The sequence below is a fragment of the Rissa tridactyla genome, chromosome 5, assembly GCF_028500815.1.
Source record: "Rissa tridactyla isolate bRisTri1 chromosome 5, bRisTri1.patW.cur.20221130, whole genome shotgun sequence".
Classification (NCBI taxonomy): Eukaryota; Metazoa; Chordata; class Aves; order Charadriiformes; family Laridae; genus Rissa; species Rissa tridactyla.
In genome coordinates this window covers 38,651,361-38,664,135 of record NC_071470.1, presented here as the reverse complement: position 1 = coordinate 38,664,135, position 12,775 = coordinate 38,651,361, and the positions used below count along the sequence as shown (strand labels likewise).

At 41.4% G+C, this 12,775-nt stretch overlaps 1 protein-coding gene across 1 annotated transcript in view; it reads left to right on the top strand.

Moving 5' to 3' along the window:
- DDRGK1 (DDRGK domain containing 1) overlaps positions 1–12,079 on the top strand; it is a 39,385-nt gene extending 27,306 nt beyond the window's left edge. The window contains exons 5-9 of the mRNA XM_054202706.1: positions 699–821; positions 3,015–3,053; positions 7,631–7,687; positions 9,085–9,133; positions 10,469–12,079. Coding sequence (XP_054058681.1) covers positions 699–821; positions 3,015–3,053; positions 7,631–7,687; positions 9,085–9,133; positions 10,469–10,641 — 441 coding nt within the window. The 3' untranslated portion in view covers positions 10,642–12,079. The remainder of the gene's footprint in view (positions 1–698; positions 822–3,014; positions 3,054–7,630; positions 7,688–9,084; positions 9,134–10,468) is intronic.
- Positions 12,080–12,775: the final 696 nt, after the last annotated feature.

Genomic DNA, 12,775 nt, shown 5'->3' with positions numbered 1-12,775 from the left:
TTTCAGGGTAGGGAACTGAAAGTATTTTTATTGCAAATAACTAAAAAAAGAGCCTGTATGTTTTGGTTAACAATCAAACGTGTAAATAAAACCCTTTTTTAATACAATCATACCTTGTTTCCTATGCCTAAAATGCTTTATACTATTCTTTACATTCCATGTAGACGTAGTTTGCTTATATGTCATAAGAAAGAGATTTTACTTGAAATTTTTACGGGACGGCTTCTTATACACAGATGGACACCAGTGTAACTCCTGTATTCTTTGTGATAGCTCCTAATTTATACTAGTGCATGTCAGAGCAGAATTGGGGCCAGTTACTGAAAATGTGGATATTGCATCAAAGTACAGTTAGGGGCAGGGACTTCCTGTCACGGGATCTCCAGAAGAAACATATTCATGCAAATTAAGAAAGCAGGTTGCTATATAAGAGTGGTTTTCTCCCCTTTGTCAGATCTGTTAAGAACCAGCCTAGGTGTATTGTGTGCAAGCTTATACTACCATGCGAGATGGTTACTACGTTAAGAGTGGCTTGTGAAATAAATGATACCATCATCAGAGAACTTAGACTCATTTTAGAAACTTTTTATCTGCTCTCTGTCCTAGTAAAACCAGACTGCAGATAAAGAAGATGCTACTTAAAACTAAATCTGATTTGGGGAGGAGCAAACTGACCACTTGTCATCTTTTCTGTCCAGGAAGAGGAAAAAAGGAAGGCAAAGGAAGAAGAGGAGAAGAGGGAGTATGAAGAGTACCTGAAGCTGAAGGAGAGCTTTGTAGTTGAAGAGGAAGGGGTTGAAGAATCAATGACAGAGGAAGAGGTATGTATGTGAGGCTGTTAATGCAGTTTCCTTTATCTTTGTTAGGCTTGGGTCACCCTTACTACATTCTGTCTCGTGTAAAATGAACTTGAAATTAGGAGTCAGCCAAGTGTTTTTGCTTGTAAAAGCTAAATTGTGTATATGGCACATGTTAACCTGGAGTATTTCCTGGGGAATGCTGCAGTCCCTAATTCCAGACTCGTACAAATTAGTTTAGAGTAGTAAGGCAAATGCGTATCACTAGAAATGAGTTCTGTCCTCCCTTAATGTAAGGACTGAAATAAAACTCATCCTTTAAGTCAGATACTCTTTTACTGTCGTCAGCTCTGCCCAACCTATATACAGTGGGGCAAATGAAAGCAAGGCTAAATATGGAGGTTGGTAATGCTCACGTATCTTGGGAGGAATTGCTTGGGTTTGGTTTTATTTCCTAGACCAATGGAGCTGCTGTGAAATCAAATGAAAAGCCAAGCTCTTGTCTTAAAAGACTTATTTTAGGAGTATTCACAGGAGACAACCTAGATGCTTGTGGGTTGTACGCTGGAAAACTGTGCATTCAATGTCACAAATGATTGCTATGTTGATAGTATTTCAAACTCTGCATAACATTCTAGCATGCTCCTCCTGCAGCTGCCTGCAGACGCGCTGCTGGGGATGGTGGTTGAAATGTGATACTTGACATGATACCACAGCAAACTTGAAAAAGTTCCGCTGTTGTGGGACGCGGTGTTCTTATTCTGTCTGCTGTGAAAACCTGTTAGGCTAACTCTAATTGCTATCAAATGCTGAAATTGCTCTTGGATTGTAGCTGCCAAATTTGAGCTGTCCAGTGCATTTCATAAGTACTTTTTTTTCAGGGCCATGCATGCATTTGCCTCTCTGCTAAAGTAACCCTGATGAATTGAATGGATTTGCCCTTAGTGTGCCTGAGAGTGGCTTTGGGCTGAGGAGCTTGTAATGAGTTAATACTGCCTGACATTAGTTACAAGTTCTCACTATGGACCCCCTTTCTTTAAGAGAAATTCCTCCATCGTTCTGGGATTAACACCAAGAGAAGCTGTATCTGGTGATGGGGAATTTCCTAAGATGCAGAGAACAGCAAAATGCATAGTCTGTTGAAAGTCCTTTCAAAAATGTGCGCCCGTCCTGTTAGAAGATCAGATTTTAGCAAAAATATTAAATTGTTCTACTTTAGGCTCCTTTTAAAGCTAGAATGTGTTTGTCGTCTGTGTTCCTACAGCTGCCTGTCAAGGAGAAGTTAATCTTTCTATATGTGGGAACAGAGAGGGTGTTCCTCACTCAGAAGAGCTGGCAGGCAGTTGATGATGCCTGGGTCGCGGTATGAGATATCTTTGGTAGGGATGGGGAGATAGTACTATAATAGTAGGTGATTTGAAAGTCATCTTCAGAAGCAATCACAGGTACTTAGTTATTTGGGGACACCAGCCTTACAGAAATGGCAAGCCACCCTTCTGCCTTGTGGTGGATAATGTATTGAAGTGTTTTAGTATCCTTTTACAATAGCTGAGTCTACATTGTGTTGTTGAGGCTAGCATGTTGAAACTCATGATGAAAATTAAGGTCCTGAGACCAGACCTAAGCAGTTAATTATGGTTGATTGATTTCCAGGGTTGCAGAGTAACTTGATCCTCCTGTTAACTTAAATGCGCATTGTTTGCATTGCCTTTGAAAATTGAGCCGCATATATTGAAATGCCGGATTTCAGGTGCATAGCTTTGAAAACGGCTTGAGCTTCCACATGTGTTGTGCAGCTGTGTGCTACACTTGACCATCTGCATGAGCTGTCTCCTGAACCACTCTGTACAAAATGTCCTTGGTGTGTATATGTAACTTAATTCATGATGCACAAATGCACACAGATGTGGTTATTTCAAGGTATGTATGATGTGAAGAATAAAAGATTCAAAGATTTTCTTTCAGAAGACACTTAAACACAGATTGTACTTTAGCCATATCCTGTCTTAGAAAATACCTATCATAAATTCCTAGCTAAGATTACATCTTTATTTTTTTTTTCCAGTTCAAAAATCTCCTTTGGGGGGTGTGTGCGTGTGTTTAAAACTTCAGAATTATGCAAGCTAAACACTTTTATAATATTTGTAGTCAGCAAGTTTGCAATGCATTTAATATTCATGTGTTTAAAATAACAATTGTTTTCCTTGCTGTATCCAGTCTCGCAGCTTTCTAATGGAATTTCTCGAATACGTTAAGGTAAGCTACCATTGGTCTTTCTCCTCCTTCCATACTTGTTAGATTGTTTAAAATACCTTTTTCAAAGAGACAAGTTGCAGAAAGAAGGGAAATTTTTACTTCCTCTTTGATTTACTTAAATATTCAACAAGTAACAAAAGTGATACCTTAGATATAGTCTGCATTATTTACTTAACCATGCATGAGCACGTCATCATTGTTAAAACCATTTGCAGTTATAGCTGTGACTTGGCTTTTTGGGGCAGGATTGTAGCTCTTAACCTTCTCTCATAGGGACAGGCGTTACAAACTCTGCACCTTGTGGATCACACTCAGAGTTTATGAGCAGCAATGTTTGCTGTTGACTGGGACTTGGGACATCCAGGCTTTTTGTTTGTGAACAGCAGCTACTGATTTAGAAAACAGTCTCTACATCTTGTCTTAGCATGAATGAGAATTGCCGTACCAGCATGTGGCCTGCCATGCAGGATGTGTTTGTGTCTGCAATGCTGGCATTGTAAAGGTCAATCCAACTTTTCATGTGATTTCTTGTTTTTATCCATGTAATTTGCAATGCTGTCTTAATGTTTGGAAGGAATATTTAATGAGAAGATCACTTGTTAGCCTCCCTTTCATCATATTTTATGGCTGGTTATTTAAAACCTGTGGTGTGTTCATGAGGATTTCCACTTTTGATCTGTAAAGACAAATGCTTCTTTCTCCACTATTGGTATATCAAAGGCCAAATGCATTTTCCTACTCTTACTCTGACAATGTTATGCAAATCTTTTGTCCTAATGAATCCCTTTCTTCCTTTACTGGAAACTGGACTCTTATCTGACAACATATGGCATGTATGTGAAAGGCTTCATTAGTAAGCAAATCACTTGTATACTTTGTGAAGTCCTAATCACTTTGTTAATTCAGAATCTCACACCCTGGGCCAGTTTTGCATGTCCATTACCCCAGCAAAACCCCGGAATTACAAGCAGATTTGTCTCATAGGAAACTCCGCTCAAGAAATTAATTTGAGCGATTGCTGTGCAAGTCTGAACAATGGCTGGATCATTCTAGAGTCCCTGCAAAGCTACAGTGCAAGCAGCTTTTGCTGTGCTGCTCTCTCCCTCCTGAGTCACTGGCACTTTTAGTGGTGTATCCCATTGCTGTCAGGCCACAGATGAGAGAGAAGCTGCTAGGTTTGCATCTCAAGTGCTTTCTGATCAACATGATCTTGGGGTAATTTGGAAATGTCTAAGCTAGTAGCACTTGGAGTTAGGACTTGCCTTCGTTGCTGCAGCCCAAATGAAAATAGCCCCTGTTCAGTAACCAAGTCCACAGCATAAGCCAGTCCGCTTTGATCAGAAGCAGCACCAAAAGCAGATGGGACAGCTGAGAATAGATTGGAAAAGCTATAGGTAACATGTTTAAAGAGCCTAAGTAAAACCATGGAGTGACAAAGAGCCTTCAGATGGCACATTTCGTTTTGCAGCCGTGCAGCAATTTCAGTATTCTGTATTCCACAGAAGCTGGAGAGATTCCTTTGAAAGGGAGGGGAACTTTGAAATGGCCGTGTCTGTTAAGACCACCCTCTGCTTCAGTTACTAACTGTGGAAATGGACCACATGCTACGGTGTGATCCCAGTTCACCCATTCACATATAATGCTTTCAAGATGCTGCCAAGCTGTGGATTAAGGAAAATGTGCTGTTCTTTATTGATAAACAAGCTGCCCTAGGATAACAGTAGGTGGAGCAGTAGGATATTTCAATGTCCCTTGGGATCTTCCACTAAAATTGGGAGGGTTTCCAAGGGATAACACAGTGGGGTCTGATTCTGCACATTGCCCTGGTGGTTGTGATGGATGGAACATATTAGTCACAAACTCTCAGTTCAGTGTTTAAGCACATATGTATAGTTTTATATTAGTCACTTCTACTTGACGTCAGAGAAATTAAGCACAGGCTGAAAACCTAATTCGGAAGTGCTTTAACACCTGATTTCCTATGTAGAGATGAGTTGCAGAACTGGAGCATTGCTTTCTTTTACAAGTTTTAGAGGTTTGGTTTTTTAATCTTGAAAGTATGCTTAATATATAACTTATGTATTGCCCTCATCTTCTGTTCTATTCACAGAAACTGTTGACTTATATCAAGAGGCAGTGCTAAGCTGCTAGTAGTTGTCTGAAGAATGTGTAAATTAAAAGAGCAATTGGCATTTAAAAAAAAAATTTAGCTCTTCTGTTAATAACTTATTTTACTGGTATAACTGGCTGGACGTAGCTCACCCCATGCTTGCTTCCTTCCTAAGGGTGTTTGAAATAAAATGCAGCCTCTTTTCTCCAGTCTGCCATGTGGGATTGTTTTAAATGGGACTTTCCTTAAAGGCAGCAAAAGGATTGATGCCCCCCAGTTCTGCTTTTCTGAAAGCTGAGCACCCCCTTCCTTTGGGGGCTTCATAGTAGCCCCGCAACCAGTTTAACCCATCTGCTGCAACGTCACCACTTTACAGCTCAGGCTGTGGCATTGTCTCTGCTGCAGTTGCCATCCTGTGTGTTTGTTTCTTACAGTGGCCAGTCCTGAAGTTACAGACTCGACTGCTCTGCTCTCAGAGGAGCAGAATAACCAGTTCTTAATGGCAGCCTTATGGTTTTACTTAGCAGTGCTGTAGCTGCACAACACGCCTTACAAACCGGCTCTGTGGGCTCTCTGAGCACTTCAGAAAAAAATTAATAATGAAGTGGGCAGAGGTTAAAGAGTGGCTGAGCAGTTCCCTTGCTGTGGAGCACTAGCTCTGTTGGCCCAAGGAAAATAGGAGACTCCACTTTGTCCATCACACTGTTCTCACCTGGCTTGACAGTGTATCGTTGAATGCATCTGAATTACAGCCAGTGAATTGAAACAGCAAACTACATTTGAAAGGGATAGCAAAGGACTCAGAGGCTTTACCCCTTCTTGTTTTTTCTTTAAGAAGAATGATGCTTACAAGATAAAAAAAAAAAATCCTACTCGCCTTAATCCTGGGAATTCTTGCTCTCTTTAATCCCTTGCTGAGGACAGCAGCAGAACCGTACCTAAAATTAAATGAATTCAGTAAAGCGTAAATGTGTATATGTTGCTCAATGAAAGTTAAGCCTGTCTCTAAAAGGTGAAGCATGTGGTGAAGTGTTTTGCTGGCTTGGGACCTCACAATGTCGTTATATTTCAGAGCGTGGGGGGAGTGCATCCGAATTCCACCCCACCTTCTGGGATCTTATTCACAGCAGGACCTATCTTGAAAAGCTCCCAGTAAACATGGTCATTGAGTGTGAATATCTTTAAATGAAGGTTTAAACCCTGTTTTTCTTGTTCGTGTGGCTTTGCACCCCCCACCCCCATGCTTTTAAAAGAAGATGTGATGAATCTTGGCAGTTCCCAGCTCTGAGAACTGAATTCCATGGACTGGTTCCAATTCCATGCGTTCAGTCCATGGTATTCAGTTCTCTAGCTTGGCTGCATCAAACTTCACAACTCCTAAGTCTGTGTCTGGCTTTTTTTTGTCTGATTTTATTAATGAAAAAGATTCATCTTTTTCAGCCTCTTTATTTCTTCAGTGTCCTTCCAGTATACTCTCAAGATCAGGATCAAATGCATTTATCATTTGAAGTACTGCATCTGATAATGTCAATGTAGCTCTTGTGGCCGTACACATATGGCTCTTAGAAATGTAGTCCAGAATGTTTTCAAAAATGTTATATTTTCCAAGCTCCTAAAAACAGTGCATCGTCTTACCACATCTAAACAGATGAGTTGCTAAAACTTTTTCAGATAAGAAACCAGGAATCAAGTAGCTCCAGACAAGTGCACCAGGTGTTTCTCTGTAATTCTCTGGAGCTACAGAGAAGCATAAAGCCAGATGTGAGCAGTGGGACTGCGTCCTGACTGAGAGTGGCTGCAGTAAGATTCTCTATCAAAAGCAAAGTGAAAATTTGCAGTTTCTGCTTCTGCCTTTATTTTCAGAGGTGATGGTGCTGCCTGCACAGGAGTGTGCTAGCAGTACGCTTCCAACACTGACAATTTTAATCAGGTGTTCACTTGCTTAGGAAGATTATTATGGCATTAATACACATGACATTAGTAAAACAGACTAAAGCGCTTAATGCTGCCAGCCTTGTCTGGATTTTTACGTGTGCGCTGATATATACTAGTGATCATTTTAAAATGTACTTTGAAACATCTCTCAAACAAAAAGAGATCTTGCTAAAGCATACTGGATATTAAAGGTAGCAGTTGAGAAACTCAGGTGGCAGGGAAAACCAAGCCATGGCTGTTTATTGTGCTCATGCTCATCCTGTCCTCCTAACGTAAGAAAAGGTTCAGGATGAACACTGGCAAATGTATTTGAGTCTTCACCTAAGTGGGTCAGAGCATTAGTCTTTCCACAGAGCAAGTGGTTTAAGTAACTTAAGGTAGAGTTTTTTGTCAGAGAAAAGTGCTTACTAGAAGTTATTCAGAATGACAGGTTCTACTTTGTCTATTAAATGCATTTTTTTATTTGAAAGGACAAGAAATATGCTAAACTTCTAATTCATCAGCTGCATTTAACTCTCTTTTGTTTCTGTAGAAAACAAAGGTAATCCAGCTGGAGGACTTGGCTTCACACTTCGGTTTAAGAACACAGGTAAGTACTAACTTTTTGAGGTGCAAGTACAAGCAATGAGTTTAAAAGGACAGGAGAGAAAGTGGGTAAATAAGGGTAACATCTATGCAAGTATCTCAACATTACTGAAAATGCTTGGATTTTGGTGAAGATCAGCAAAGTCAGCCCTAAAAATGTGGCCATTCATCAAAGTACCAGCCAGCCAGTGAAGGATTGTGGTTTACAAGATTGTTTCAGTGAAAAGTGCTGTTTTCCTCTTGCATGGCTGCCTGTTGGTTAATGGGTCCTGTAGTATTTGCAAATCCTAGTAATACAGCAGTTCAGCATACTTGGGAATCAAAAACAGAGCTAGTAGCAAAATCAGACACTGCCCACATAATTGGGCAATATTGTTATGTTTGCAAACAATCAATAGATGAGGTGTTTTCCTCCAATTGCTTGTGTGTTTTTAGAACATTTAAGGGGTGCAATACTTAGGAACATTATCCCTCTCAGCCCTATATAAGCGTGTGAAAGTGAGCTCATGGTGTGATATCCGTCCTTTTTCTGTTCTTTAAACATCTTATGTTTTGACTCTGAAGAATAGTTGTGGCTTGGTTTATTTTAATTTGAGCACACTTGACATGTATTTCTAAGTGACCATTGTTTTCTGTTGTTTTGTACCTAATCTGATCTTGGGGTGCCCCTTCACAGTAACTTACACTGCTGTAAGTCCAGGCTGCTGTGCTCCTGCCTCCCTCTTAAACCAGAACTTCATTTAAGCATGCAGTGAGTCAGTTAAGGGAATTTATCTGGTTGAAATCTAAACTATAATTTGCTTCTGCAGTCACGTAAATAGAAGAAAGGGGGAGAGGCAGAACTTTGGAAACCAAGGCTTAGATACTAGCTTAAGGTGTACTGGAACTGCATGCTTAGAGTAATTAAGGGTTAACCCAGCAACGAATTCAGCAAGTTGTTCTTTGGATTGGTAGAAGAGATTTCCTCTTAAATGTAGCGTGAAAAAAAAAAAATACATAAAAAGCTCTGGAATGTATTATGTGTAGCCAGGTTTTTGTAGACATACCTCAGTGTACTTCATGGAACTTGCGTGTTGCATTGGCACTGTACAGCCTTTTCCTGGGAAGATGTGTATAACCACCCCCCTTCCGTAGAACTAACAGCTAACGTACCGATTAAAGTCTCTTTTGGGGATAGGGAAGTTATTTGAACACCCCAAAATGCAGAAGCTGGCTTCATCCTTCTAAGACCGAAAGGCTTACTGTGTCTGTCTGTGTGGAAATACTGATGTATATCCTTCGCTGAAGTCTTTAGCACTGAGGAATTAAATGTAAGCCTCCCTCTGTAGTTTGTCTGAACACGTGAAATATTTTTTGCTTTCCTCTTGATCAGTTTGTTATTCCTTTTTCCCTTCTGAACAGGATGTAATTAACAGAATCCAGGACCTGATGGCAGACGGCACTCTAACAGGTGACAGCCAAAACTTAAAGGGGACTTTATTTTAGCTGGTGAATAGGTGGTGCAGAGAATGCCTTAATTATGGTGGAGAGAGACTTCCAGTGTAATTTTTGTTTTAAACTGTAGAAGATCCTAGTAGGACTTGATAAATAGATATTTTTATTATCCCTGCTTCAGCTGGCATGAAACTACTGTTTAAAGCACTATAGGATGTGATTGCTCCTATGATCCATTATACAGAGGTGGGGGTGAATGGCCCCAGCAGTTCAGGAACCAGCACAAGGTCCTGCATGTCGTTTGAGCCCTGCTGAAGGCCTTTAGGAGTTCCCGAGCAGCCAGAAGACATCACAAATGATGTCTTTGAAATCTGAATTTGAAAGAATCGCTTGGATGTTTTGGGGTACTTTGCAAGTCTGTTTTAAAGGTGCTGTGGCTAAAGCCAATAGCTGGGTACAGCACACTGTGGGAGAAGCAAACATCCCAGGGCACTCCACGATGCTGTAGTAAGTGAAGTGCTTGTTCCTAGCCATGTACCCACGCAATCAGAGTTGGACTGTAAGCAGAGACTGAGCACATGGGGAGCTCCCTGTCTGAACAAGCCTGTTTTATTGCTGGGCAGTCTTTTTCTTTCCATGGACTAAGTAGGTGAAGGTGCCAATGCAAACATTTACTGACCTGATACTGTGGTCATGTCTGGGAAATGACTATCTTGGTGGGTATGTGTGGATACCCATTCGAGTGACCTAAAAGCGGTCTGAATCAAAGCATAAGGATATGTACTGTCGTGGATGTTTCCGTCGCCTAAAAAGCATGCCAGTGAGGCTCTCTGCCATGCATTTGATCCTGTAGTGTGTTAAGAACAGAGAGGTCTATTCTCGCTCTTGATGGAGCAACTGGAATATGGAAACTGAGCTTCATTCCCTTTTAGAGGGTAAGTTGGAATGGCTGAGCTGGGCCCCACAGGGTCTCTGAATCACCTCCTGGGCCCTCTTGCTGCTCTGCCTTTCTCCACCGGCTGCGTGGGCCCAGAACATCAGCACCGAAACTGTATACCTGATGTAGCTGCTGAAGTACCACCAGCTAGCTGCATAAAGTGACAGGAACCTGTTACTTTGCTGAACAAAATTAGTCTTACCAAGGCACTTAGCTATCATCATAGCCCTGTTCAAAGTCCCAACAGCAGAGAGGAGATAAAAGCCTGACTGCTAGCACGTTGTTCTGCCTGCCCTAGATACGAAATGCAGCCTCAGCAGTTTGAACATCCCTTCCAAAAGAAGTGACTGATGTCTGTCGGGAAGTGAGAGGAGCCAAAGTGCTGACTTCAAGGTCCTTTCTTTCCCCCTGTAGGTGTGATTGATGACAGAGGAAAGTTCATCTACATCACTCCAGAGGAGATGGCTGCCGTGGCTCAGTATATCAAACAGAGAGGACGAGTATCCATCGCAGAGCTGGCCCAAGCAAGCAATTCCCTGATCAACCTCCAGCCTGAGAGCCAAGCTGGTGCTCTGACCATGGCATGAAATTGTGGCGTTAGAAAAATACAGCAGGAATTTAACCTTTTAATGAATAAGCCACATAATTAAAAACAAAGAAGAACCCCTCTAGTCTGTTCACGGTGCTTGACGATAGGATGCTCTTTTTAAGCAAGAGCTGCAAGACTTGATTAAAAGTTTTGCTTTCGATCCTGTTAGAGCTGGTATAAAATAGTACATTCTATTGTACAACAGAGGCTAGCCAAGAACTTTGGGTTAAGGCACTCTGATGCACCCATACCCCAGGAATTTTTACATGGTTACTTTATCTTGGCAGTCAGTCTCATGTGACTATACCCAGACTTTTTATTGTTTCCAGATTCTGATGTCTGTATCAAATACATTTGATTTTGATTGTATTTGGGTTTCTCCAGACTTGCTCTGAACTTATGGAACTGTATAAGTTTGTGGCAATGCCATGTACAGTCCTGAATAATAGGTGTGTAGGGGTGAGGCTTACAGATTTTGTCTTCTGTACAAACACTGGAAGGATACAGTAAAAAGAAAATACTGCCAGTGTGTCTCTGTTCTCACTGAAATACGTACTGAAACTCTAGAAAGAGTGCTTGCTATGTTGTGAGAACTTCCAGAGGTTATTTCAGAAAACCTTTGCTATATAAGTATGTTTTGCTTGGTTTATATAACGTAAAAAGTTTGCTCGCAGCCAGGCTGCGTTATTTTTCTGTAGCTGAGAGACAGAAACACCTCTAGGGAAAGGCTACCTCGCCTCATTTATTGCGCAGGCCAATTCTGCTGATACCAACCAGATTCTGATGATTCATCCTTTGAAGTAAGAGCCAGCTCAGTGTGTCTGGAGGCCTCAGACACCCCTGCCCCATGGCCTTTGTGTTTTGGATGGTTGGGGGTTTTTTAAATAAAAAATTCAGGCAGTATGAGTCATGCAATTAATGTTACAAGTAAATGCTTATTAATATATTAATTGTAGGGGTCAGTATATTTCCTGCATAAGAATATTTATTTTTTTAATAGCCTAATTGATGACTTGTTGATTTCGGAAAGAAGAATTAGCACAATCCATGTGGGTGCACAGTAATTGGGGAGGGCAAAAGGGGCTGGTTTTGTCTCTGCCAAACTTAGGGATAACTTGAGTAGACTAAAAGCTGCATTATCAGTGAGATGAGACAGCAATAAAACAACGGAAGGAAACGTATTTCCTTCTTACTCTGTGCACTGCTGCTGAATGGCACACTCTGCAGGAGTGCTGAGTTACAGCACAGCACCACACGTTGCCGTGAAAGATGGGTACGTCGTCACTGTGGTGCACAGCAATAACCAGCAGAGACATTACTTGAGATCTGTGGCTCGTAAAGTCTCTTAATTATTCAAAATTTGATCTTGCCATGATTTTTTTTGTTCTGTCCTAAACTATTCTTGTAATAAAATAAACAATATTGAAAGAATTGCAGACATTTGTATTAGAGATTTTTTTTCAATGTGTTAGAAGGATTTTATGAGATAAAGGAGCCAACCAGGAATGCTATAGACTCCGGAATGTCAGACAAAGACCAGAGGTATTCCATTAAATCCACTGAAAACACTGCAAAGTACACTCAATTCCTGTGAATGTAACAAATAACACCACATTAGCTGTGCAGCGCAAGCTTGCTTCTGCTCTGCTAGTACAACTGCACTGGCAAAACTGCCCTGTCCCTTCAGCGTGGGCCAGCTGCCTGCCGAGAACCGTGTGTGCAGTCCCCTTTTACACGCCTCTCCGTCAGCTCGGACAAGAGTCCTGACTGGTAATACCACAGTAATTCAAACCATGTCGTTCTTGGAGTTTCGCAGGGCTGTTCCGAAGCCAAAAGGGTTGTTTGTGATTCACTGACAGGTCGCAGAAAGACTGGTTGAAAGCTGCCGTTTAGAGGAGGTGCTAAGCAGAAGAACGTGACAGCAAAGTATTTATTATGAGCCAAATTCATGGTCCGTTAGAGGGCTCTAAGAATAACAGGTACCTCAGAAGTGCCACTTGCCTAAGGTGCTGTTTGGAGCTCTGGAGGAGTGCTTCCGTATCGAGTGAAGCATGTGAGGCAGGCAAGGTAGCCAGACTGGGCCCTTTCATGTGAGATATGGGTCACCAAACAAGCTCGGTAGACATTTCTGC